Source organism: Ictidomys tridecemlineatus, chromosome 11, assembly GCF_052094955.1.
Source record: "Ictidomys tridecemlineatus isolate mIctTri1 chromosome 11, mIctTri1.hap1, whole genome shotgun sequence".
NCBI lineage: Eukaryota > Metazoa > Chordata > Mammalia > Rodentia > Sciuridae > Ictidomys > Ictidomys tridecemlineatus.
This window is the reverse complement of record NC_135487.1, coordinates 68,114,574-68,140,113: the sequence shown is the minus strand read 5'-3', so window position 1 is coordinate 68,140,113 and position 25,540 is coordinate 68,114,574. Positions and strand designations below refer to the sequence as shown.

General features: G+C 39.8%; 1 protein-coding gene across 2 annotated transcripts in view; it reads left to right on the top strand.

The window, feature by feature from the left end:
* Positions 1 to 25,540, top strand: part of Lpar3 (lysophosphatidic acid receptor 3) — a 74,723-nt gene that overhangs the window by 3,519 nt on the left and 45,664 nt on the right. For both annotated transcript variants that reach the window (XM_005334070.3, XM_078026623.1), the window contains exon 2: positions 22,720 to 23,476. In XM_005334070.3, the coding sequence (XP_005334127.1) occupies positions 22,741 to 23,476 (736 nt within the window). In that variant the 5' untranslated portion in view covers positions 22,720 to 22,740. The remainder of the gene's footprint in view (positions 1 to 22,719; positions 23,477 to 25,540) is intronic.

The following is a 25,540-nucleotide window of genomic DNA, read 5'->3' as shown; positions in this document are numbered from 1 at the left end:
CTAATTCCTTTTTATAATTGTATGTATTATCTACTCATCTCAGTTCCTAGTGGGCAAAAACAAAGAGCTAGCTACAGATACTGTAAGTGAGGAAGAGACTAACAATGGCAGTTGTCATCATTGATGTGTCTTTTTTGCTAAATCGAGTCTTTAAGCTTCACTCTGCAAAGCAACACGACTTAAAGACAATTTACTTATTTCATTCAGTCTGTAAAATGTCATGTCATCTTGCTCTCAACGTGACAGCAAGTCAGGAGAGTACCCACTGAGAGAAAGTTTCCAACATCCCGGGTGGTCTCACCCCACCTCTTCATCGTCCCCTAGATCTATTCCTCTTCTCTCTTCCCTTGGCCTGGCCTAGTTTCTGTAGCACCTGACTCCTAACCTCCTGTCCTGATGATGCTTTGAACTCCTCCCTTGCACATGATCCCTGATACTGCCCCACTCCCAGTATCCTTGTCTCCCTTCCTCAAATATGTATTATTCATACACCAGACAGCAGGTCATTCTGGAAAGTAACCTACCCTTATAGCTCACCCCATCCCTTCCTAAGAATGTTAATTAGTCTCTTTAGTTACTCATCAGCTAGTCCTAAGTCTTTGTTGCTCCCTAAACTATAGGCTGGAGGTTCTATTAGTCCTGTCCTTGACTAAGCCATGGGCAGATTGGGGATGTTATCAAGGAAAAGCTCAGCAGGTGGCAAGATGTGGTTGGAGGGCACATTAACTCCCTTATACGTGCACAAAACAGTTTAGCCAAAGAACTTTCAAGCAAATATGCAGTCTAAATAGAAGCAGTATACTTGCTTTTGTAAATGAAGCTTTAAAGCAAGCCCTTATCTCTCCATTAAGCCAAGTGTTATGGTTTAGATATGTGGTATCCCCCAAAAGGTTACATGTGAGACCCTGCCAGAAAGTTTAGAGGTGAAATGAATGGTTTCTAAGATCCTTAACCTAATCAATTCATTGATCCACTTGACTGATTAACTGAGAAGTGACTTGGCAGGTAGGGTGTGGTTGGAGGAGGTGGGTCACTAGAGGCAAGCCTTTGGGGTTTATATTTTGTCCATGGTGAGGGGAGTGTTTCTCTCTCTCTCTCTCTCTCTCTCTCTCTCTCTCTCTCTCTCTCTCTCTCTCTCTCCTTCCTAATTGTTATGTTCTGAGCTGCTTTTCTCTGCCACACTCTGCTGCCTTGACTCTGTCATGTTTTGTCTCACCCTGGACCCAGAGCAGTGGAGTTGGCCATCTGTGTGGACCAAGAACTCCGAAACCATGAGCATCAAATGACTTTTCTTCCTCTAAAATTATTCTTGTCAGGTCTTTTGGTCACAGCAGCAAAAAAAAGCTGACTAAAACATCAGGTTACTACAACCACTCCCCTTTATGGAAATTCTGGAGTTTCCCTGCTGACATATTAGTCAGAAGTGTGCAGTGGGGACATGCAGAGACATTCCCTACCCAATGAGAGCTAGAAACCCAAATTCAACTCACAGCCTTTGGCAGTGACTAGTTATGGAAGAGTCTATTGGGAGAACATCAAGGAATCATGTCCCGCTTGATTTTTAACCCATTAAATCCCAAGTTTTCAATTCTGTAAATATTTCAATGAAATTGACCCAGGTGGGGCTGGGGATATAGCTCAGTTGGTAGCGTGCTTGCCTCATATGCCCAAGGTCCTAGGTTCAATCCCCAGCACCACAAAAAAAGAAAAAAGAAAAAAAAAAGAGACAAAGAACAAAATTAACACAGGTTCATTAAAATATGTTGGGGACATAATCTAAATATATATATATATATATATATATATATATTATCATTAAGAACAAAAATACAAATTGTCCTGTAAATAAGGCACCAGAATAATATAGTATCTGATAATTTGAAATACAGAATATTTCTGAAAATAAAAGGACAATCTAGTTCTAGAAAATACTTTCATGAATGGATTTTTTTTCTTTTTCTTTTTCTTTCTTTCTTTTGGTACCAGGGATTACCTCGAGGGTACTCAACCACGGAGCCACATCCCCAGCCCTATTTTGTATTTTATTTAGACATAGGGTCTCACTGAGTTGCTTAGTGCCTCATTTTTGCTGAGGCTGTGTTTGAACTCGTGATCCTCCTGTCTCAGCCTCTGGAGCTGCTGGGATTACAGGCATGTGCCATGCTACCCAGCCTCATGAATGCATTTCTTACATTACATATCAGTTATGAAGTATTTCATTCCATTAAATATTTAAGTAGAAATAATGTTCACAGCAAAGTTTGTCATTTTTCACAATGAATTTAAAAATATTTTCAAATGCTCTAATTGCCTATTAGTTTTCTCAGAAGAATGGACCTCTAAAAACTTAATAATTATTTTAAAATTACCTTAAGTGGTATATTTGTTGTTTAAGTTGTTATAGGTGTTCCATATCTATGGATGAGACAAAATAATATCAGTTCCTTGACCAGGGCTCTTCCTCTGGACAAAAATTAACATATGGTTCTGACAAAAAGAAAATAAGCACACTTTTCCCTATGTATCCATGCATTCCATGTTGGCAGATACAATAAAAAATATTTGGGGAAAAAAACTCCATTTGTGGTGAATATATATAGTCTTTCCTCCTTTTAATTAGCCCCTAAGCAATACTTTGTAACTATTTATATTATAGTAGTTATCATAAATAATCTAGAAATGATTTAAACTATACAGGAAGATATGTGTAAAGTTATATACAAATACTATGCCATTTTATATGAGAATAATGAATTTTCGTAAAATCTATAAGGATCTCAAAACCAGTCCTCTAAAGATACCAAGGGACAACTGTATAATCTTCTTCTGTGTTCCCATAGAATTTGGATAAAAATGTCACTCTCTGTCTCTGTCTTTTTCTATGTAATTTCAATATAAAATATATATCTTATACATCCACATATATATGTGATGATTAGTCTTTATTTTGAATATTTGGGAGTAAAGTGCAATTGTTATTCTCCACCACCCTTGAACCTTCCAGCATCTTTTTCCCTAAAGCAAGCACATTCTCTCCTATATTACCAGCACATAAACCACCAAATTAGGAAATGGGCATTGGTCCAAAATTTTCATCCAATCCAGAGTGCCAATGCAGTGTCCCAGCAGATCACTATTCCCCACGTAATCTAGGCTTCATGTAGTATCTAGTTGTCATGTGTCTTCTGGAGTGATTCTTCAGACATTCTGTTCCTAAAGTCCTGGCAGTTGTCTAAGTAGAGGGCAGGTTTTATCCTGTAGAGTGACTCTTACCTGAATCTGCTGGGTGTCTCCTTGGAACGGAGCCCCACAGCATTAGCAGGGTACCACAGAAGTGAAACTGCTCTTCTCAGCTCCTGACAACATGGTACCCACCCATTCCACCACTGGAGTATTGACCTTGGTCACCTCATTCTGTTGGTGTCCACCGGATCTTCCTGCCTTAAATCCACCACTTTTTCCTCTGAAATTTATTGGTGATTGTGGGGAAATATTCTAAGATGATGTTAATGGCCTGTTCATTAAACCTTCACCTACAGACTTACCCTTCATTAATGACTTTTGCCCAAATCAGCTTCCTCTGAAGATTGTCAAAGGGTGATTATTTTTTTCCTCCCTCAACATATATTACTTGGAATTCTACTGTATGGAAGAATCTTATTTTCTCATGGTTTTAAAATCTGTTCTTTTAAGATATACATGACAATAGAGTGTATTTTCACATATTATACATACCTGGAGTATAAGGTTTTTATTGTTAAGTGTTTATATTAAGAAACACACATGGGTTCCTTTTGTATTCATTACATTAAAATCTTTTACTATCTTTATTTATTTTGATGCTAAAATTGTGCTCAGTTTGGCTAGAAGAAACCCTGTGAAGCTGGCTCCTGTTTCTTTTGACATATGTTTATCATTCATTAAACATTTATTTATTTTATGGCATCACAGATAATTCAGGTTAATCTTGTACTTTCCCTGACCTACTTAGTCCTCCCTTTTAGCATTTTTTCCTTTTAAGTTTTAAACATTTAAGGAGTAAGATATAGTATTTTGATATACTCACATTGGTATTCCTATACATAGTGATATCATTACTACAGTGGAGCAAATGAACATACCCATCATCTCATATAGTTAGCTAGGTTTTTGTTGCTGTTGTTTTCTACTCTCATGGAAAATTACCAGTATACAATACAATATAATGAACAATGGTCCTCAGGTCATACATGGCAGGGGAGAGGATGGGGGAAATGTGAAGATGCAGATCAAAGAGTACAAAGTTGCAATTAGGTAGGATGAATAATTCTAGAGAGCCAACGCAGAAGCTGAGAATAGTATGAAGACACCAAGATATAAAAGGTTGAGATGTCCATTGCTTTTAGGTGTTATTGCTTTTAGATTTCTCAGAGGACAGAACTAAGAAATACATACACAATGTGTGCACACACGCGCGCATGCACACACACACACACAGAGATAAATTTTTCTGTATTAGGTCATGCATTGTAAAATTATGTTTACACTAATACTTCCAATTTCAATTCAAGGCCCAGGGGACGTTTTTATTCTTCCTTCTTTGCATGTCTGTACATATCTTCTCTGGAAGTTAGAAAGTTGACTCTCATTGTCTTCAGTATTTTTACTTATTTGCTCAGAGTAACCAGTCTCCCAGACATAGAGGCCATTTTGCCTCCTCCATGTGTCTTTTTCCATTGTCTCTTATCCTTGGCTGACAGGCCTCCTAGTCTGCATCTCTGTGCAGCTTCATCATCAGCCTCTGGTCCCTCCAGCTCACTGCCCTGTGTGGCTCCCAACTGTAGCTTGTGCCTTGTGCACCTACCCACAGTCCTCTTCATCATATTGCAGTTTCAGCCATAAGATGACTACTCTGATCAAGGGAGGGAGGAAAGGAAGAGAGAAGATGGGGTTGGAAGGAATAGTATGTACATTAAAATCTATTGATATACATTGCTAAATTGCCCTCCCAAAAAGTTGTTTCAGTTTACATTCTCACCAACATGTTATAAAGGTGTCATTTGCACCATATCCTTGAGTATTACTCACCTGTTTAAATGTTGTCAATCGACTAGCACTTCAATTTTATCTCTATTGCAGTTCCTACCACACTTATCCCTGTATTACACTCTTCTGTCTTACATCGTTCTCTAAGTCATGATTCCTCAACCTTGGCCCTGTAGGCATTTTAGACTGATAATTCTTTGTGTGGAGGACTGTGCTGTACCTGTGGAGCAGTATCTCTAGCCTACCACCACATCCCCCGGTTATGAACAGTGTAAAGGTCTCTAGACATTGCCAGGTATTCTTGGGAAGAGGAGACACTTAACCCTGGCTGGGAACCCACTGCTCTAGATTGTGAGCTTCCTGAGGACATTTTATATCCTCCTAAATGTTCATGCCCATCTCTGTCTTTGTCTTGCTTATCATGAATGATGAGAAAGCCTTAACAAAGATGGGAAGAATCACTGACTGGGTAGAACCCACTATAACAGGACCCGTAGAACTTGTCCATGACATGCATACAATCCTGCATATGTGTAAGTTCCAGGGACATCCAATACAGAAAAATGAAAAGGGATGCCAGAAAAGTTAAATTTCCATGGATTGTTACCACTCATGACTAGCCTTTCTCATGTTATTTTCACCCTATTTCTTTTAGTCAAATAATTGAAGCCCTATACCCTTGAACAAATGGTGACCTCTGTTTTGTTGGTGGAAAAGATGTTAAGAAAGTTACATCATTCATTGTGCTTGATGTGGACCAGGTTGCTTCTCTTCAGAGCTTTCTCTGAAACTAAGTGACTAAGCATTGCTATTTTCTATCACATATTTAAAGTTTTATTTTGACATTCTCATTTAATTAGTTAGACTTTTTCCCATAAACTTTTATCAAAAATTCTAAGGAGAGATGCACTTACAAATTTTTATTGACATTTAACCACAATCAGATTATATTTCTTCTGGAGTCACTGTATGTTTGCAGAAGGCATTACTGTTATTATGGAGAATAAATCTACATATTTCATTTCTTATGGGAGCAGAGAATTGGCTTCCAAAAGGAGTCTCCAGTGGTCAGTGTAAGGAAAAGAGCCCTGGGCTAGAAGGAGGAAAGCAGATCACAGTGAACTGATCTCCCCGTGATAGTTTTATTCTATGTGGAAGCTATACTGCCCATCTCACTGGGGATCAGATGGAGTGAGAGATGTGAACTCACTTGGCAAGCCGTTTGGTGAGTGCATTTTGACAGGTTAGTCTAATATCCCAATGGAGCAGTCTAGAGGAGCCATGGTCATGTACAAGTACTCCTCAACTTCCAATGGGCTTATGTCTTGATAGATCCATCATAAGTATAAAGTGTTGTAGGTTGAAAATGCATTTAGGACACCTGACTTCCTGAACATTCTGGCTTAGCAGCACAGCATGCTGTAGAGTTTCCATTGTGGTCACATGGCAGGCAGGGGTCTGTAGCTTGCTGCCCCTGCCCAGCACTGAGGGAGTATACTAATGCAGGAGAGAACTAACTTGGGGAAGGCTCAAGACTCAGAATTCAAGTTACAGTTTCCATTGAATGTGCATCACTTTCACACCATTGTAAAGTCAAAAAATCAAGTTGAACCATCTAAGGTTGTGAACCATCAGTAGTTAGAACATCAAACTTCAGGGTTTTGGCCCGGCTGGCTATTTCCCTCTTTACTGATGGTGCATATTCATCTGGAACTATATGTTTTCAAGGGTGATGAAAACATACCAGCTAAGTCTCTGAACAGGGTGGAAAAGGAGAGATTGTCTTGGCTTTTCAGTAGTCTTTCCCGGTGACCCACCTCATCTGGGGGAGAGGATTCCTTTTTGGTTTCTCCTCCTCAGTTTTCTCTGTTGGTATCCCCCAGCCCAATGCCCCCTCACCTCTTGGGAATGGGCTCACCCTGGAGCTCACTCCACATCCTGACTCCTCTAGACCCAGCAGTGAACTGGGGCTATACACTTGCTCTGCCATTCACTTCATCCCAATAGCCTAAATTAGATCTTGTCTCCCTTTTACAACAAAAGAAACTAAGGCTCAAAGAGGTTAAGTAATTTTATCCAGGCCCTACTGGTAACAACAGTAACTAAATTAGCACCACCATGTGTCAGAGGTTGTTCTAAGTACCTTATTTAAATCTCCCAGTAGTCTTAGGAAGAAGGTATTCTTATTATTCCCATTTTGTAGAAGAGGAAATTAAGGCACAGAGAGGCTAACTAGCTTGCTAATTAGCAGGGCTTCACACTCAGGCTGGCTAGCTCCATAGGCCATGCCTGTTTGTATACATATGTCTGTTTTCCTGACACTATTTGTTGAAGAGACTCCCTTTTCTTCATTGTGTATTCTTGGTACCTTGAAGATCAGATGATTGGATATGCCTGAGTTTATTTCTAGGATCTCTACAGAGTTCTACTGATCTATACAATGTATTTATGCCAGTATTATACTATTTTAAGTACTGTAGGTTTGAAAAGTGGTTTGAAATCAGGAAGTGTGAGGCCCCCAGCTTTCTTCTTTCTCAAGGTTGTTTTGGCTATTCTGGGTCTTGTATGGTTCCACAGTATTATTATTTTTTTTCTATTTCTGCAAAAGATGACATGAGGATTTTGATAGGGATTCCATTAAATTGGCAGATAACTTCGGATATTATGAAACATTATAATATTAAGCTTTCTGATCCATGAACAAAAGATGCCTTTCCATTTATTTGTGTCTCCCTTATTATTATTTTTTTAATCACTGTTTCATAATTTTCAGCATACAAGTCTTCTTCTTGGTCAAGTTTTCCCTCATTTTTTTTCTTTTTGATGATATTGTAAATGTCAATGCTTTTTAAATTTTGGTTTTGAATTGTTCATTGTTAGTGTGTAGAAATGCAACTGACTTTTGTATGTTCAATTTGTATCTTGCAACTGTACTGAATTAGTTTAGTAATTCCAAGAGGGTTTTGTTACTGTTGTTTGGTTTTTAACTCTGTAGTGTTTTCTATATAATAGGTCATGCTATCTGTAATGGAGATAATTTTACTTTTTTTCCAATCTGTATACCATTTCTTTTTCTTACTAATTATTCTGGCTAGGATGTTTAATGGAAGTGAAAACAGGGGACATCCTTGCCTTGTTTCTGATCCTAGAGGGAAGCTTTCTATTTTTCACCATTGAACATGATGTTTGCTCCAAGAAGCAGGGGGGTCCTGTTCTTTAACCTCTCAACTACCTGCTTTTCTGCTAGTATTTGAATCTTGAATACAAAATCTTGTGCTCTTCTACCACAATGCATTGCCTTCTTCTCCCTCCTCTTGCTCTTTCTACTGCTGCCTCCCTGCTGTGTTTTGAGTGGCAGGTCTGAGGGTTGGTCATAGTGGCAGTAAGTCTGTACTCAAGCAAGAGAAGGGCTTTTCTGGACTATCATTATTTTAGGGTAGTGTATAGGATGACTTTATTATCATCCCTCATTTGAGCATGAGCAGTTAAACTCTCAGAATGCCGGTTGTCTATTTCATTGAATTCTTAGAAATTTTGAGTCACCTCACCTTAGGAAGAACTGTCTGCCACATACTGAGTACTATCTGGGCTCTGGGCTAGAAGGATTGCTTTCATTAATCCTTTCAACAGCCTGTACAGTTGCTGTAGTGATGACATCACTTTCAGAGAAGGAAAAGGTCCTGGCCAGATAGGTGGGGTGCAGGGTGACAGCCACTGCTGCAAGTGAGGGGCTTACAGACCCAGGTCCAGCTGATGTCTCCTCGCCATCCTGCTCCTGCTCTGCATCATAGCCTGCTGTGCTTTCTCTGTAGGTTGTAAGCTACTCCAGAACTCCACGGATGTAGCTCTCTGTTCTCTAACCTCTGTTTTAAATACAAATGCTAAAACATTCTCTCTTTTTTTTTCCCTTGGTTCTGACTGATCAACACCTACTATATCATGAAGGAACAAAAAATAAGAGAACCACAAGAATAGCTTCCATTTAGAAAAATGGGAAACATAGAATAGTCACAGGTGCTTACAAATGATGCAGCCTGCTGGGTAGGAATTATGAAGACCTCTTTGCTTTGGCAGTGGAGTAGGTTCCATGACTGTTCCCTGCTTCTGCTCTCAGGGTCAGGCCTCCCAGAGCTCCAGACTCTGACTTTGCTGGGAAGTCTTTCCATGTCCTTGACCCTTTGTGGCCATATCTGAAGTGAGTAATGGAAGCCTGTTCTCCTTGAGAGAGGATGAACATGGGCCTTTCCAGACCAAGCTATGACCTCCCTGGAAATATAGTTCCTTAAAAACTCCACAGGCCCCTGGTCTGTTGGTTTCTGGCCAGTTCCAGATACCAGTCACCTCATTTCCAAATTCCATTCTGATATAATTCTTAAGCATACTTATTTCCCAGCTTTAGAGATTGTCCCATCACTTTCTTCTTCTCTTTAATATCTACTTTGACTTCCTTTGAAATATGGGTGTGGATGGGAAGATGCTCCCTTACTCTGATCTTTACTGAAGGCCTACCTTTCTTTGTTCCACTGCAATATCGAATTGAGAGACTTTTGGGAAAAGGCCATGAGAGGTAGTGCTGTTTTCTACTGTTTGGGGTTACAGAAGCAGTTAGTTTTTCTGGCCTTCCGGGACTCTTAGTTTCTGGATTCTGTCTATTCCTTTCCACCTCTGCTTACGAATTTATAGACAATTCTTGCCTGAGCTCATCTCTTTCTGGCCATAACTTGCTAAATGCTGCAAGAAGCAGCCAACACTTTCTCATATTCTGGTTCTTTCCTTCACCTAGAGTCACAGTCTTCTTAGGCCAAGAGGCCCCAAAGACTGACTTGAAGAAAACAGAAGTTTACTTTTCTCTCATGTTAACAGTCCAGCAGTGTTTAGATCAGAGGGTTCCTTTCATCTCATTTCTCTGCCCTGACACTAGGACACTGCTTCTCAAATGCTTTCTGGCTAAAGCCAGGTTTCCCTTATGTCTAATAAATTATTTTGTAATTTCTGCCAAAGACTAATTCCTTTGATTTTTTCAGAGAAAAATCCACCGATGGAGCATTTGTATCTCACAGCAATGTTAAATTGCTATAAACATTTCTAATTGTTTATTCTCAATTTTTTTTTTTTGGTACTGATTGCCTCATTAATAGAAACGAGTCTGTGAACGACTTTGATTTGTGTTGCCTGAGGGCTTGCCATGTCTGAAGGCTGAATGCCAGATTGCAGGCCTGTTGTGTTCCAACTTGCAGGAGGAGAAGAGAGCATGGAGGGGTGCACACATGGTGATGTAGAGCTGACCTGACATAGCATGTTTCATTTATGCTCATGATGCATTTAGCAAGTGCTTACTCACACAGCCACCTCAGCTGCAAGGAGGCTGGGAAATGGAGTGTTCCTTCAGCTGGATATCCTGGTGCCCGGTTGCAAGTGTGTTACTCTTTAAGAAAAAGACAACATGATTTCACAGTCTGTGCTGCAGAACATAAGGCTAAAAAAAAATAATACAGAGAAATAATTACAAGAGAAGCAACAGGACAAAATACAATTATGGGCAAATGTGTTAGAAGATGGACTGTAAGTTCAGTGTCAGAACAGGGCTAAAATGATGGTGACTTCAGGTCATGCAGAACAGGGCTTTCTAGAAAAGGAGTTTGGAGTTCTGCTGGCCCTTTAACGCAGACTGACAGTCAAATACCAAGGGTGTGGCGAAGTCGATAATGGGAAGTTCCTGTTAGAAGAAGCTGAGGCCCATTCTCAGGGGAAGTCTGGAAACCAAATTACTCATGTTGGGAAGAGAGTTAGATTCCACAGAGCTATAACCAGAGTGTCGATCCAAAGGCAAGGATTACTACTGGAATGAAGATCCAAAAGTGCATGAAGGTCACTGGCTACAGTACTCTACCCAGAGTAAAACACTAGAGGGGGAGAAAAATACTCCTAGCCAGTGTGGTTAGAAGGGTTTTCCCATTCTAAACTACCCTGCCAACTTGCTAATGCTGTCCTATAAACAACGACCTGAAGTCTTTGACTTTGTTTGCTGGGAAGTCTTTCCATGTCCTTGACCCTCTGTGGCCATATCTGAAGTGAGTATTGGCAGTCACCATCCTTTTAGCCCTTACACGTGAAACTTATTTGGTAATGTGACCCCATTTTCCATCCACTGAGCTGAAGGAGGTTGTATTTCTCAGCCATTAAAAAAAAAAATGGCATGCTGCATGCTGCCCACATGGGCCTCTTGGTTTTCTCCAAGGCACCTTGGGTTCCTGACATTCAGATGGAAACTCAGCCTTTGAGAGGGTGTGAGAGATGTCAAAGCTGAAGGTGATTATTTAGGATCATCCACATACAGGAAATCATTTGAGTAATAATCTTTTTGGTAGGAGAGAATTTAAAGAGAAAAGAAGAGAGGACTGAGAACTGAGTCCAAGAGTGTCTCTACTTGATGATCAGTGGAAGAATAGGAGATAGATGAGAATACTGTGGGAGAAGAACTAGGACAGTAGAATCACAGAGGCTGAGAAAGGGGAAGAGAATAACCATTGTCAGTATTCACAGGGAGATAAAAGAAAAGAAGGACTGGGATCAGAATATGGGACTCATTCAATCAGATTAAACATATTTTTTTAAAACACGTGCCTATTACAAGCCAGATTCTGTGTTTGTGCTTCAAAACATGGAGACAGGAGGATAAGAGCTCTGCTTCCAGTAAATTTAGAAGTGTGGTTAAGACAAATAAATATTTAGTAAAGTATGTGGAATGCCACAGGAGAGGCATCAAATATTTCTCAGCCAATTTTTTTTAATAGAATAACCTATGCTTTTTTTCCTACTTCTGTAGGAAAACAATCACCTCGGCATTGTTCAACATAACATATCTGGTTTCCACCTCCTCTACTTCCAAAAACTGAGACCCACCGACTGACTAGCACAGAAATTAAATGTACATTTACCACAGCTGCTATACTGAGCATTGTATGTACAAACACGAATGTTCTTGCCCTAAGAAGCTAAGAGTCTGGTGGTAAAGATGGACAAGCAAGAAAAAAAAATGCTCATACAGTACAGTACCTGGGGATCCCACCCCACACCCCATCAGTGACTAAAAGCCTGAATATAGTAAATATAAGTCTGCATTAGAAGAATCAATTTATATATGTATTAAAGTTCCAGATTACAAAGGACCCAAAGTTGGGAATTGCTTCTGATCTTCCCCATAAGTGTCTGTCTTCTGATGGGAAGGAGTGGTCGGAAGAGCTAAATTAGATGAGGCGGAAAGTGCAGGGGAGGGGGCTGCCTGATAGTAGGTAACCCAGCAATTCACAGCCACCTGGAAGGGAAGGAACAGGGCAAAGCTGTGTCTTGACCTCAGCCTCCTCCCTCCTTCCCATCTCTGGATGGTCCTCTCATCTGCAGAAGCTGGAAAGTGAAGAAGCTGGTTGATGAAGTCCATAAGGACCATCCCTGTAGGATCAGAGCAATCAGAGATGGGTAGGGAGAGGAGCTGGAGGCAGCAACTGACATGATCAGGCACAGAATTCAGATGTCTTTTATGTTCACATACGTGACCTGGCTGTTTTCACTACCAGACAGGCAGGTGGGAGGGGCAGGCAGACCTGAGAGTTTGAGCCTCCCACTTCCATGATGAGAACTCCTGCTTCCTGGACCAAGCATAGCATTCTCACAGGCCCTCTGACTTACTTGTTTAGCAGTTCATAACAAAGCATTCTCCTTTAGAGATTATGAAGCTTGACTAGAAGAATCAAGAATCCTGGCCACTGCAGCTGCCATGCTTTTAAAATATTGTTTTCCTCTCTATGGAGAGCTTGAGAATTCAGCTGGGCTCTGACACTGGAGGGGAGTAGCTCCAGAAGCATGGAGCCACTGCAGGTCACTGTTGGCCTTTTGATGGTCACTGTGGGAGATTATTTGTAGAGCAAGGGACTCCTGCACATCCTTTTCAGGACTAGAGGCAGGTCACGCAAGGCATTGCATGAGGGAGTGCAATACCGTGGCTGGGTTAGGACAGCTCAGGCCTCAAGTTTGTCCACTGTCCGTTTGAGAGTTTAAAGTCATGTGGTGTGAGCAAGCACTTAGAAATTTTTCAAACTACATTTTATAGATAACAAAAGTTCTTTGGGCAAGAATATCTATTTCAGTTATGACTGTTCACATGTTAAATTTTGACATCCTTGACTCCTTCCACTGGCTAAACTACTGAAATGCGATTACAGAATGGCGTAAGAATGACTTGCTGCGTCCTAGCACGTGTGGAGTTCTATATAAATAATATTCAATTTAAACATTTTGATTAACATCTTTACTTTTATGAGGGTCCACGAACAAAATATACCTCATCTTTCTAGCTCAATGAGTTAAAGATTAAAATTTCATCATAGATAAAGTAAACACCATTAAAGATTGTATTATGCTTGGATAAACTAAGGGAATTTACTGTTCGCATCAAATCTGTGTGTCACTTCTTTTATTTAGTTCTGTATGTTTCCATGCCCGTCTTCCTGTTTAATCAAGAGGCTTAAGACAGTCTTCAGTCACCAAGAACATATGGGAAACAATACCTAGGGTTGTGGTTTGTTTATTAAACAAGTCCTAGGGAAGGAGCTGTGTGTATATACCACCTACTATAAACCCACCCACTTGATGGGGAGAGAGGGCATTAGGTGTAGCAGCTGACATATCACAGACTATCTGACTTTCCTGACTAAAAGCTCATAGATGTGCTCTGCCACAATAACCTCTTCATTCAGCTAAGCTCAGGCCACAGTTTCCCCCTGCATGTCCTCACCTCTGAGCCAAAGTTGACTTGAGACATTGAAGTTTCTCGTTTGTACACACACCAGTGGATGCTTACCTCAGCTCCTGTGGCTGCCCCTCTGGGGACCTTCCCTGAGGGTGTAGATATGGTGGAGACTTTGTTGCTACATGAAGGACAGAGACTCTGGATCAGAGTGGTTTTTAGGTGTGTGTGGGTGGGTGGGTGGGTGGGAGTTAAGTTTTGTTCTTTAGAAATAGAACAAACCTGAGCAAAGTTTAGTTTTCTCAAGAGAAATTGTAATGTAATAAGATAAGGAAGCAGATTTGTAAGGGCCCTACCCTTAGCAAGCACCGCTAAAGTCAACAAATTAGCTTTATCCAAGATAATCGGTGTCTCCTAATACTCTATTATGAACAATGTCTGTTTCAGTGTAATCTGCCACCAGTTGCTCCTCCTCTGTAAAGTAACTGTTTGTGAAACACGGGAGTATTATTTATTTTGAAATTATTGCCGTATAATAATATAATCCTTCCTCCTCCTTCAAAAACTTTAAATCCTTATTTATAGAACAGTTTTACATTTGCAGAAAAATTGAGCAGGTCGTACACCCCACCCCTGCACATAGTGTCCCCTGTGACTAAATCTTACATCCATGTGGTACATTTATTATCATTAACAAACTGATATAAATTACTTTATTCAGACTTTCTTGTTTTCCCCCAATGTCAACCCAGAAGACACAGTGTATTTTGTCTTTATATCTCTGTAGGATTCTCTTGGCGGTGATTGTTTCTCAGATTTTCCTTGTTTTTAATGACTTTAATAGTTTTGAAGAGTGCTGGTCAGGGTGTTGTAGAATGTCCCCTGATGTTTCTCTTATGATTAGCCTAGAGTTATAGTTATTGAGGGGAAGATCACAGAGTAAATTGTTAATTCCTAATGCATCATATCAAGACTACAGACTAGTAACACAACTTAGAGCTGATGATCTTGAACTTGATCATCTGGTTGAAATTGTGTTTTCAAGTTTCTTCTCCATTGAGAAGTCACTGCCCTGCCCTATTTCCATACTGTAGTCTTGGGAAGGAGGTTACTAGGTAGCCACATTTTTTTTTTTCCGTTCGAATTTGTCTCAGTTTAAAATTTTTATTTTATTGGTTCTCTTTAGTTATATATGACAGTAGAATCCATTTTGATATTCTTACAAGCATAGGCTATATCTTATTCTGATTAGGACCCCATTCTTGGTGGGTGGGCATGATGGTGGGGTTCACTTAGGTAACTTCATATGTGCACATAGGAAAATTATGTTAGATTTGTTCCACTGTATTTCCTATTCCTGGCCCATCTCCCTTCCTTTCGTTCCCCTTTGTCTATTCTACTGAATATATATCGAATATCTATTTGTCTAGTCTACTTCCCCCCCCTTTATTGTGGCTTAGCTTATCAGCAAAAACATTTGACCTTTGGGTTTTGGGGACTGGCTTATTTTACTTAGCATGATATTCTCCAGATCCATCCATTTACTGGCAAATGTCATAAAGGCATTCTTCTTTATAGCTGAGTAGTAGTCTATTGTGTATATGTACCACATTTTCTTTATCCATTCAAGTGTTAAAGTGCACCTAGGTTGGTTCCATAGCTTAGCTATTGTGAATTGGGCTGGCTGCTATAAACATTGACATGGCTATGTCACTATAGTATGTTGATTTTAAATCTTTTGGCTGTATAATAAAAAGTGGGATAACTGGGTCAAATAGTGGTTCCACACCAAAAGGGATGTTACACTCCTCTCCTCCAGGGTGGAGTACCTATGTAATTTATTAGGTACCTAGGAGATTTGTCCTTTCATTTCCATTGATTATTTTATTTAGCAATTTATTTCTATAAGTATGGACTCATGGGTATTTATTTTTCACTTTAGATTATAATCCTGCACTGCCTTACTTGTGTTACTGCTCGAATTGATCTAGCTTTGGCTGTGGGGTCCACCTTTCTTTTGAGGCTGTGTTCCACAGAGAAATCCTCCTTTCTATGTCCAACTCAAGAGGAGCAGCCTGTCATGGGACTGCCTTTCAGACCACCCAGACTTTTCTGTTCTGCTTATTCTGCTGCCAGGGTCAGTGAACACCACTCCTCACACCTCTCAGTCTGCAGGGCTTGGAGCCAAGTCTATCCAGGGAAATGAAAGAGTGGTGAGATCCAAATTACAGAGCACATTATACAGAAGAAGAAAGTAATGCTGGGCAGTTTGGGTAAAAGATTGGGAGCATATGGGCAAGGGTGCCCAAGGAGACTTGACATAAGTCTACACTTAACAAGTATCTGCTGAGAGCCTATTGTGTGTTGGGCATTGCTGCAGGGATGTGTTGCACTGGGGATGTGTGGAAATAGCACAAAATCTTGGTCTTCATAAGCAAACCTTCTATTGGGAGAGATAGACCATGACCCCAACTAGATGGTGTCAGGTAGAGAGAAATGCTGTAAAGAAAAAGAAAGCAAGTTTAATGGCTGAAGTGTTGCAGGGTAGGGTGGGGTACTTTTAGAGAGCGGCAGGGAAAGGATCTCTGATGAAGTGATATTTGTGCAAGAATGAGGTAGAGGAATGAGCTCTTTGGGTGTGTGGGCGAAGAGGCTTCTGGAAAGACAGAATGGCAAATGCAAAGGCCTTGAAACTAATGGTTAAAGCGAGCCTCAGTGATCCCAGGTAGATTTAGAACTCCCATGCTGTCCTGATTTTGCCATGACCATGCATTATTAAAACAAATTCAGTGAATAAACATGATTGTTTATCTCGGTGGTGTACACCCATAGGTGTACAGCAACTTGAGAGGCTAAGGAAGGAAGATCTAAGTTCAAGGCTAGCCTCAGCAACTTACCAAGACCTTGTCTCAAAATTAAAATTAAGAGTTAGGTATGTGCCAGCATTCACTTATCAGAGATGTGATTCAGTAGTAAAGCACCCAAGAGTGCTCAATCCCAGATGCCAAACAAGAACAAAACCAAACCAAACCATGATTGCTTATGCAGGTTTTGTTGCTAAAGTACCAACTAACCTAACCTCCAACTCACATCTGGATGGAATTTCTAAAGAGGAAAGAACTGTCATATACTTTGGAAAGAAGATTTGCAGAGCATCAACTGACCTTGTCTTTGGTGCGCCATGTTGCTTTCCAAGAGGGAGAGGAAGGTGTTATTGGAAGCCAACCAAACAGCCAGGCAGCAACTTGTCAGATGTAGCTAGAAATAAAAGCAGCCTGAGTGGTTTCCAGATGTCTTAATTTTCATAATTGTTTCCACATTCTGGGATGGCTGGACATTTTTTTCAGAGAAACAAGTTTGGGAGAGTCTAAATGAAAGGTTTGCTCATGAAGTTTTCATTTGGAATCTACATATAGACATTCTAGACCATCATTTTATAAAGTCTTAAATTACCAGAGTTTGAAGTTGTGGTAATCACTCCAGAGTTTAGCATCCTTTGTTTCTGGGTCAGGACTATTAAACCTTCTAAACCTTTAGTATAAAGCAAACAAACAAACAAACAAAAAACAGCTTGGGATTTGGCAGAGTAAGATTTAGCAGGGCTAATGTGGTCTTGTAATTGACCATATGGCATTTCTACTCACCATAGAAGTTGGAAGCATATTTTCAGCAAAATGCCTTTTCTACCCTTCTCAGGACTACTTAAAAAGAAAAAAAAAAGACTAAAGACTATTAAGAATGCCTTTCTATTTTTTTTATAGTGTGGGACAGTCTTTGAATATGACTTGATCAGATCATTCTATTTCAATAATGCTGTAATGTAAATTTAACTATAGTTCTTGGTTTGTTGGGTGTTTTGTTTGCGTAGGAAAAGAAAGCATAATGTTGTAGATAAGCATGCAAATTTATGGAACAAATTTAACATAAACATATGTTTATGCCTGAACAAATTTTTCCATTACCCTGAAGTCTGACCCTTGACAGGTGCTTTGGTTTTCTCATCTGCAGAATGGGAGTAATAATAGTATCTACATTATTTTTTTGGTAGATCAAATGAAATGATCCAGGTTAGATGCTTAATCTGGCACAGAGTAAGCACCCAAACAAAAGTAATTAAAAGTCAGAAGAGAGTGGAGATATGAAGTAACTCACCTAAGAACACATAGTTAGTAAGTGAGGGAGCTCTCCAATTGTCATTTAGTCAGCAAAGCACTTAGCTGAAACTTTTCACTTGAAATGGGGTTTGGGGTGGAATGGAGTAGGACAGAGGATCATTCATTTATTTACACTAAACATACTGATGCTGCCAAGGGAGCATAATAGGCAGGGAGCAGAGTGGTCTAGCGGTGGGAATTGGACCATAAGGGCAAATGCCAAAGTAAATCCTGGACAACACACATACAGCTGGGTAGCTGCATGGAAACTTAACCAGGACTCTCAGAAAGCAACAGGGCTGCTTTGAACTGGTTAGAGAAGGTATCTTGTGGGGAGAACTTTTAGGCTAGGACTGAAATAACTTATTAAATTGTTTTAAATCACAGAATCATGTTTTAGGGTTTGAGAGAGGTCAAGCGATGATAAATTGGTCCTTTGTTATAAGCTCACTAAAGTTTTTAGTTAATTCCAGCTTTAAAAAATGTGATCATCTATAGTAGAGACTGTCAGCAAGAACCGACCATAGGCTTAGTAGCGTATGGCCAAGGAAGGAAAAAAAAATCATAAGTACTCATTGTAAAACTTTTAGTTACTAATTTTTGGGAGATCTGGGGTGATTAAGGAAATGTTTTATAGGAGAACTGATGAAAGTTATGTCCTCATATACTCACTTGCCAGCAAGAAAAGTTTTATGGTTATATGAAGTTTTAAGTAGAAAACCAGTTTCTTTTTATTGTTACTGGAACTGTAAAGTGCTGTGTTGATAACATCATGATATCATCATGAACATGGGCAGATCTTTGATCTTTTCCTTTGAACATGGAATTTCATTTTTCAGAACTACTTTTCTACAATAAAGGTAGACTACATTGAGCAGAATGGATGCTCCTAAGACAGAATTTGTAAACTAATGTTTAAAATTCTGTTTATTTACTAATTATAGAAAACACAGAAAAGAACAACACAGGAAAGAATTTATGATCCAAAATTTCACGTTTCTTAATTAACTGTTTACATTTTAGGATTTTTTTTCCTTACCTTTTTCTATAACTTTAAAAGATGGTCAACACATACACAGAACTGAATGTGTGTTTCTCTATGTATATACATTGATTATTTGTATTTGTAATTAAAATAATGGTGTTCATTTTCTTGTATTGCCGCTTCATGGTAAGCATGTATTTATTTGTTGCATAGTATTTTAATTCTGTGAAATTTTTAAAAAAATCAGTTCCCAATAAGAACTTTCTTACTCTCATTACCTGTTTCTCTCAAAGGTAGAATGTGGGCTGGCTGGCTATTGGAGGGACTGCTTACTGAGAGTCTGGTTAATCCGGGTCTTCTGTGATTTCTCAACAAACTACTTGTCCGTCTTAGGACAAAGTTTGCTAAAATGTGTCTAAGAATGTACAATTTTGGTTTTGATGAGGAGAAGTTGAATTTGAAGATTTTTGAAGTAACAGTCATTGAGGTTTTAGTGCATCATACAATTACAAATTTGACCAAATGTAAGAACCAAAACTAAAATGCTAAGATCCCTTTGAAAAATCAGAAAAAAAGATTTAACAGTATTTTTTGGTAACATCTGCATTCCAAAATCTTTGTGACATATTAATGGAGATGTTTCAGATAAGTTAGTCAAAGATAATGTAACATTGAAATATGTTCCTCCTACCTATCTAGAGCAAAAATAAAATACATAAATTATTTTTAATTAGTAAAAGGACACATGAAAATTGTATCGTTATAATTTCTCATGTGGTGTGTTAGCATTACTAACATTATAACAAAAATACCTTATACTAAGTAATTTATAAACAATAGCAACTTATTGGTCACTTTCTGGCAGCTGAGAACTCTAAGATCAAGGTGCCAGCACATGTGGTATAATACACATTATACCATCTGTATTTTTAATTTGGGGAAATTATCACAAGATAATATAGCTATATTGGCCTGCTGTATGAAGTTACTGGATATTTATAGTTAAATATTAGCAGGTGTTTGCCAAAGAAAGCAATTTTGTTTTGTCTGGTAAGGGCCTGGTCTCTACTTCAAAGATGGAATCTCCTTGCTGTGTCTTCTCATGGTAGAATGGCAAAAAAGGGATTCAAACTATTGTTTATATGTCTATCTACTTACGTATTAGATAAATAATGGGCCTCTTTTATAGCCACAGGCACTAATCTAGTTTCAAGGACTGAGCCCTTATGACCCAGTCCTTCCAAAGGCCCTACCTATTTATTAGTACTACCAAAATGGAGATAAAAGTTTCAGCATGCATTAGGTGGAGAGTTTGCAAACATTCAGATCATAGTTGGTGGTTTTTGCATTGTTTGTCTTAAATTTTTATATACGTTCAACATGGTTGAAAGATGGTTTTTCTCTTTGGATATTTAAATGAAATTTCAGCATATTAGTATCCTCTATTAACTCTCCTATGCTGCTGATGGGACTAGAAATATGAACCCTTTCAAGCAAGGTTGGGCAAAATGCCTCACAAACCTTTAAATACACTTATATCAATTTGAAATCTATGGACTATTTCTAAAGAAAGAATTGCTCACACATATAAAGGTTAATACTCAAGAATATAGCTTGGACTGGGCGCAGTGTCGCATGCCTATAATCCCAGCAGCTCAGGAGACTGAGAAAGTAGGATCATGAGTTCAAAGCCAGCCTCAGCAACAGTGTGGGGCTAAGCAACTCAGTGAGACCCTGACTCTAAATAAAATATGAAAGTAGGGCTGGGGATGTGGCTCAGTGATCTATTATCTCTAAGTTCAATCCCCAGTACCAAAAAAAAAAAAAAAGAACGTAGCTTTGTTTACAAAAGTGAAATCATGGGAACAACCTTAATGTCCAACATTTAGGGATAAGTAAATAAAGTATAATATACTAATATAAGGAAATATTATGAAGCTATTAAAATTATACCATCTGTATTTTTAATTTGGGGAAATTATCACAAGATAACATAGCTATATTGGCCTACTGTATGAAGTTACTGGATATGTATAGTTAAATATTGGCAAGTGTTTGCCAAAGAAAGCAATTTTGTTTTGTCTTTATTAAAACTGAGTCCCACTTTCTTGTAACTGAAAGCCATGATAACCATTTGTCTCTTGAGACCACTCCTTGTTTGTTTAAGCATATACAATTATATTTTACCTACCATTTGCATGAAAGAGAAGCAAGTATCTAACTCATTTAAAAGTATCATTATACCATATAAAATATAAATTAGAAAGTAGATTGAGATACGTTTCTAACTTAAAATTGTTATTTGGACTGCTTATCCTGATTCTGGATGTGATATTGGATTCCAGATTTTTCAGAACCTTTAAAAGCCAAGACTTCAACTGCATTCTGCTGTTAGAGCCACTTAACTCCCACAAGTACTTGGCTCAGCACTTGGGCCTACTGGGTCTCTGGCTATCCAGTAAATAAGCTGCGGCCTTGTTCCTTGGGAGGAATCTCACCGTCCTTCCACCCAGAGGTAGACTCCTGGCTTTAAACCCCAGTCTCCTTTTGATAGGCCCCTTCCTGGCTATGGCCAGACCACTGTGAGGCTGAACTCTTGATTCTCCCCACCAATCATAGATAAGTGGGGGTCCTTGGAGCCTTTGCTCATCCCTCCCTTGGCAGAATCTCATTGATCTTTTAGATCAATGAGATCTTGTACCGGGAGCATTTCTGTCTTCCCTGTCTGTCCAATTTCACACACATGCCCCAAGGACTTTCCCCTTACTTGGCAGGTGTGTTCTCACATCCATCCTGAGTTGGATTTCTGTCCAAACTCTGGGTTTCAGTCTTGCCATGGAGGTCTGTCTCATGCTCCACACCTATTTGGTGGAGAGTACCAGGGTGGGGGGACTGACCTGAAGTGACTGAATTGGAAAATCCAGTAAACAAACTCACATTAGTGTAGTTTGGATTAGGAAACTATAAGAAAGAAGTAAACAAAAAAGGTAAGGAAAAAGTATTGAGACCCAAGCTTCCTTCCCTCTACCACATGCTTAATAAGAAAATGTAATTGTATCTTGAGACTAAAATATGGTCAGAGGAAGATCTGGAGTAGAATCAAAAGTGGCAGAAACTTGATCTCTTTGAGAAGTCATTGGGTCACGTGATGAATAACTCATCACCCATTATCTTGGCAGAAATGTGCCTGGTATTACCAACCTGCCCTTGATTAATCGACACCCCTCATAGGGGCTAGGGATATTGCTCAGTTGGTAAAGCACTTGCCTCGCATGTACAAGATCCTGGGTTCAGTCCCCAGCACCACAAAAACAACAAACAAACAAACAACAAAAATGTGCTCCATAAATAAGAAGTGGGCTAGAAACCACCATGGGGAAGCATTCATTAATGTTTTATGCTGTATGGTAATTGTTTCCAGTGCAGAGTAGATATTGTAGCACTCAGTGCATTTCACATTGATGCCTCCATGATCATCCAGTCATTCCTTCAGCCAGCCACTCAGCAGTTACCTGTCATGAAGCAGGCAGGGCAACTGGATCCTGAGGTTATTTATAATAGTGAACAAAATAAACACAAATCCTCCCTCACTGAGCTTGCAGCCTATCCTGGGAAACCAATAACTAACATGCAAGCTCAATGCTGGGTTAGGAGGTTGAGTACTAGTGTATTAGAGGAAGGAACATTTATATGGATACATGAAAGATTAATAGGAATTAGCCAGAAGAAAGGACCTAGCAGTGGTATTTGGTAGCTTAGTGACGAATTTCATAAAGAGTGATATTTGTTTTCTCTTTAAATTTTTCTTCTAGGATGTTCAACTCTTCTCCACAATGAATGAGTGTCACTATGACAAACGCATGGACTTTTTTTATAATAGGAGCAACACTGACACTCCCGATGAGTGGACAGGAACAAAGCTTGTGATTGTTTTGTGTGTCGGAACATTTTTCTGCCTGTTCATTTTTTTTTCTAATTCTCTGGTCATCGCAGCAGTGATCAAAAACAGAAAGTTCCATTTCCCCTTCTACTACCTGTTGGCTAATTTAGCTGCTGCAGATTTCTTTGCTGGAATTGCCTATGTATTCCTGATGTTTAACACTGGCCCAGTTTCAAAAACTTTGACTGTCAACCGCTGGTTTCTCCGTCAGGGGCTTTTGGACACGAGCTTGACAGCTTCTCTGACCAACTTACTGGTCATTGCCGTGGAAAGGCACATGTCAATCATGAGGATGCGAGTCCACAGCAACCTGACCAAAAAGAGGGTGACACTGCTCATTCTGCTTGTGTGGGCCATCGCCATCTTCATGGGGGCAGTCCCCACACTGGGCTGGAATTGCCTCTGCAACATCTCTGCCTGCTCTTCCTTGGCCCCCATTTACAGCAGGAGTTACCTCATTTTCTGGACTGTGTCCAACCTTGTGGCCTTCTTCATCATGGTGGTGGTGTACCTGCGGATCTATATGTACGTCAAGAGGAAAACCAACGTCTTGTCTCCGCATACGAGTGGGTCCATCAGCCGCCGGAGGACGCCCATGAAGCTCATGAAGACAGTGATGACTGTCTTAGGTAAGAGGAACCAGGTGATCCATTATTCCCATTCATTTAGCAAGTTTTCACAGGGTTTCTACTTATGAGGCAGTTAGAAGGCAGCAGTGAAAAAGAACAGACATGAATCCCAACCCACCTGGAGTTTATACTATCATAGGGAAAGGTGAAAATAGCTATTCTAATGAAGGTAAGCAAAACAAGTCAGCCATAAAATGAGTTCCATATGGAAAAATAAGTCAGGGAAGAGATATAAAGAGTACTAGGCAAGTATAGTTTATAATTTTAAAGAAGCATTTTAAGGGACACCTAGATGATAGCTTTTAAGCAGAGATGTGAAAGTGTAACTAATGAGAACATTTTTTTTTTAAAAAAAGAGAGAGATGGGAAGGTATGAGGGAGCAAACCACGTGGATGACTGGTGAAGAATTCCAGGTAGAAGACCTAGTAAACACAGGAGTCCAGATAGCAAAGAGGCTGGTGTGGCTGGAGAGGAGTGAGCAAGGGTCCGAGAGCTGATGGGGAGGAGGGGAGCCTCTCAACTTATGTAGGGCCATGTATTTACAAGGACTTTGGGATTTCTGAGTGACATGGGAAGCTATTGGAAGCTTTTGAACAAGGGGTGACATGATCCAACTTCCTTTTGAGTGATGTTTCTCTGGCTGCTGTTTTTAGAAAATGCTGTGGGTCAAGGCAAGAAGCAGGAGAACTGTTTGAGAGGGTGTTTCAAAACTGGGGAGAATCACGGCAGCCAGAGGGATGTTGGAGATGATGGTCAGATCCTGGATAGCTTTTAAAGGTAGAAGTGATAGGTGTGCTGATGACAAAGGTGAAGGAAGAAGGGGAGGTGGGGAATGTCATTAACTAAGATGGGGAAAACATAAGTTGGGAGGGAAGGGCAGGAGTTTGGTTTTGGACATGTCCAATTTAGTATTCTATTAGACATCCAAGTGGAGGGTCAATCCTAGTGAGTAGGCAGTTGAACATATGAATCAGAAATCCAGTATTTGGGTCTGGGCTTATATACCTTTGAGAGTTAATGGTGGGGAGGAAATGGTACTTTGAGCCACAAGACGACACCAGCTCACCATGAAAGTGAATGTTCATGTTGAAGAGAAGAAGGTCAAGGGAGGAGCCTTGGGGAACCCCAGTTTAGGGAGGTTAAGAAGCAAGGGGCAACCATCAGAGAAACTCCAGGAGATTAGGGTGGCTTAGAAGCCAAGAGAAGAAAGCAACCAGGGGAAGCAGGTACAGGCTGAGAGTCCCTGACCCAAAATGTTTGAATGTTTCAAACTTTTTATGTGTTGGTGCTCAAAAAGTTTCAGATTGTGCTGTAATATGGGTTTGGGATTTTCAGATTAGGCATGTTCAACCTGTATTATCAGTCAATGCTCCTGAGAGGTGGAAGAAGACATGGTCTTACTGGGTTTAGCAGAGTGGTGGTTGTTTGGTGACATTGAGAGGATCGAATTTGGTATAGTTGAGAGCCTGATTAGAGTAAAACTAAGAAAGAAAAGGAGGAGGTGCTTAGGACAGGGAGCTTGGACAGCTCTGAAGAGTTTTGCTTTGAACAGTGAGTCCTGTCCCAAGAAGATGAATGCAGTATTCTGAACTTTTCCCTTTGTTTTGTTTCCATTGAGGGTAGCCTATTGCTCAAATTCCAGTCCCGGCTACAGGTAGATTCTGTGATGTGTGGGCACATAAAATATTTTGTGATTTTGGTTATCTTGTCTTCTAAGGCAGAGAGATCTTTGCTCACCATGAGTGGTGGCTACTGCAGTGGGGACCATTATTGAGAGGTCTAGCTGTATATTCCTGCCATGTGCCAAAAGGAAGGGACTGTACAATGACCTTCAGGGACTCCATTCATCCTGGAGGATGCAGAGCACTGTGGTGTGGATGGAAACCATCACCATGTTTGCAGTCCTGACGCTACTTATAAGGTTTGGAGATCAGCAGATGCCCAGTGTGGTTGTCAACACAATTTCAAGCAGAGGGTTAATAAACATTTAAATAGTGCTTAGTATATGTTCTTAGCATTGTCCTAAGTGTTTTTATGAATATTAGCTTGTTTAGTCCTCATGA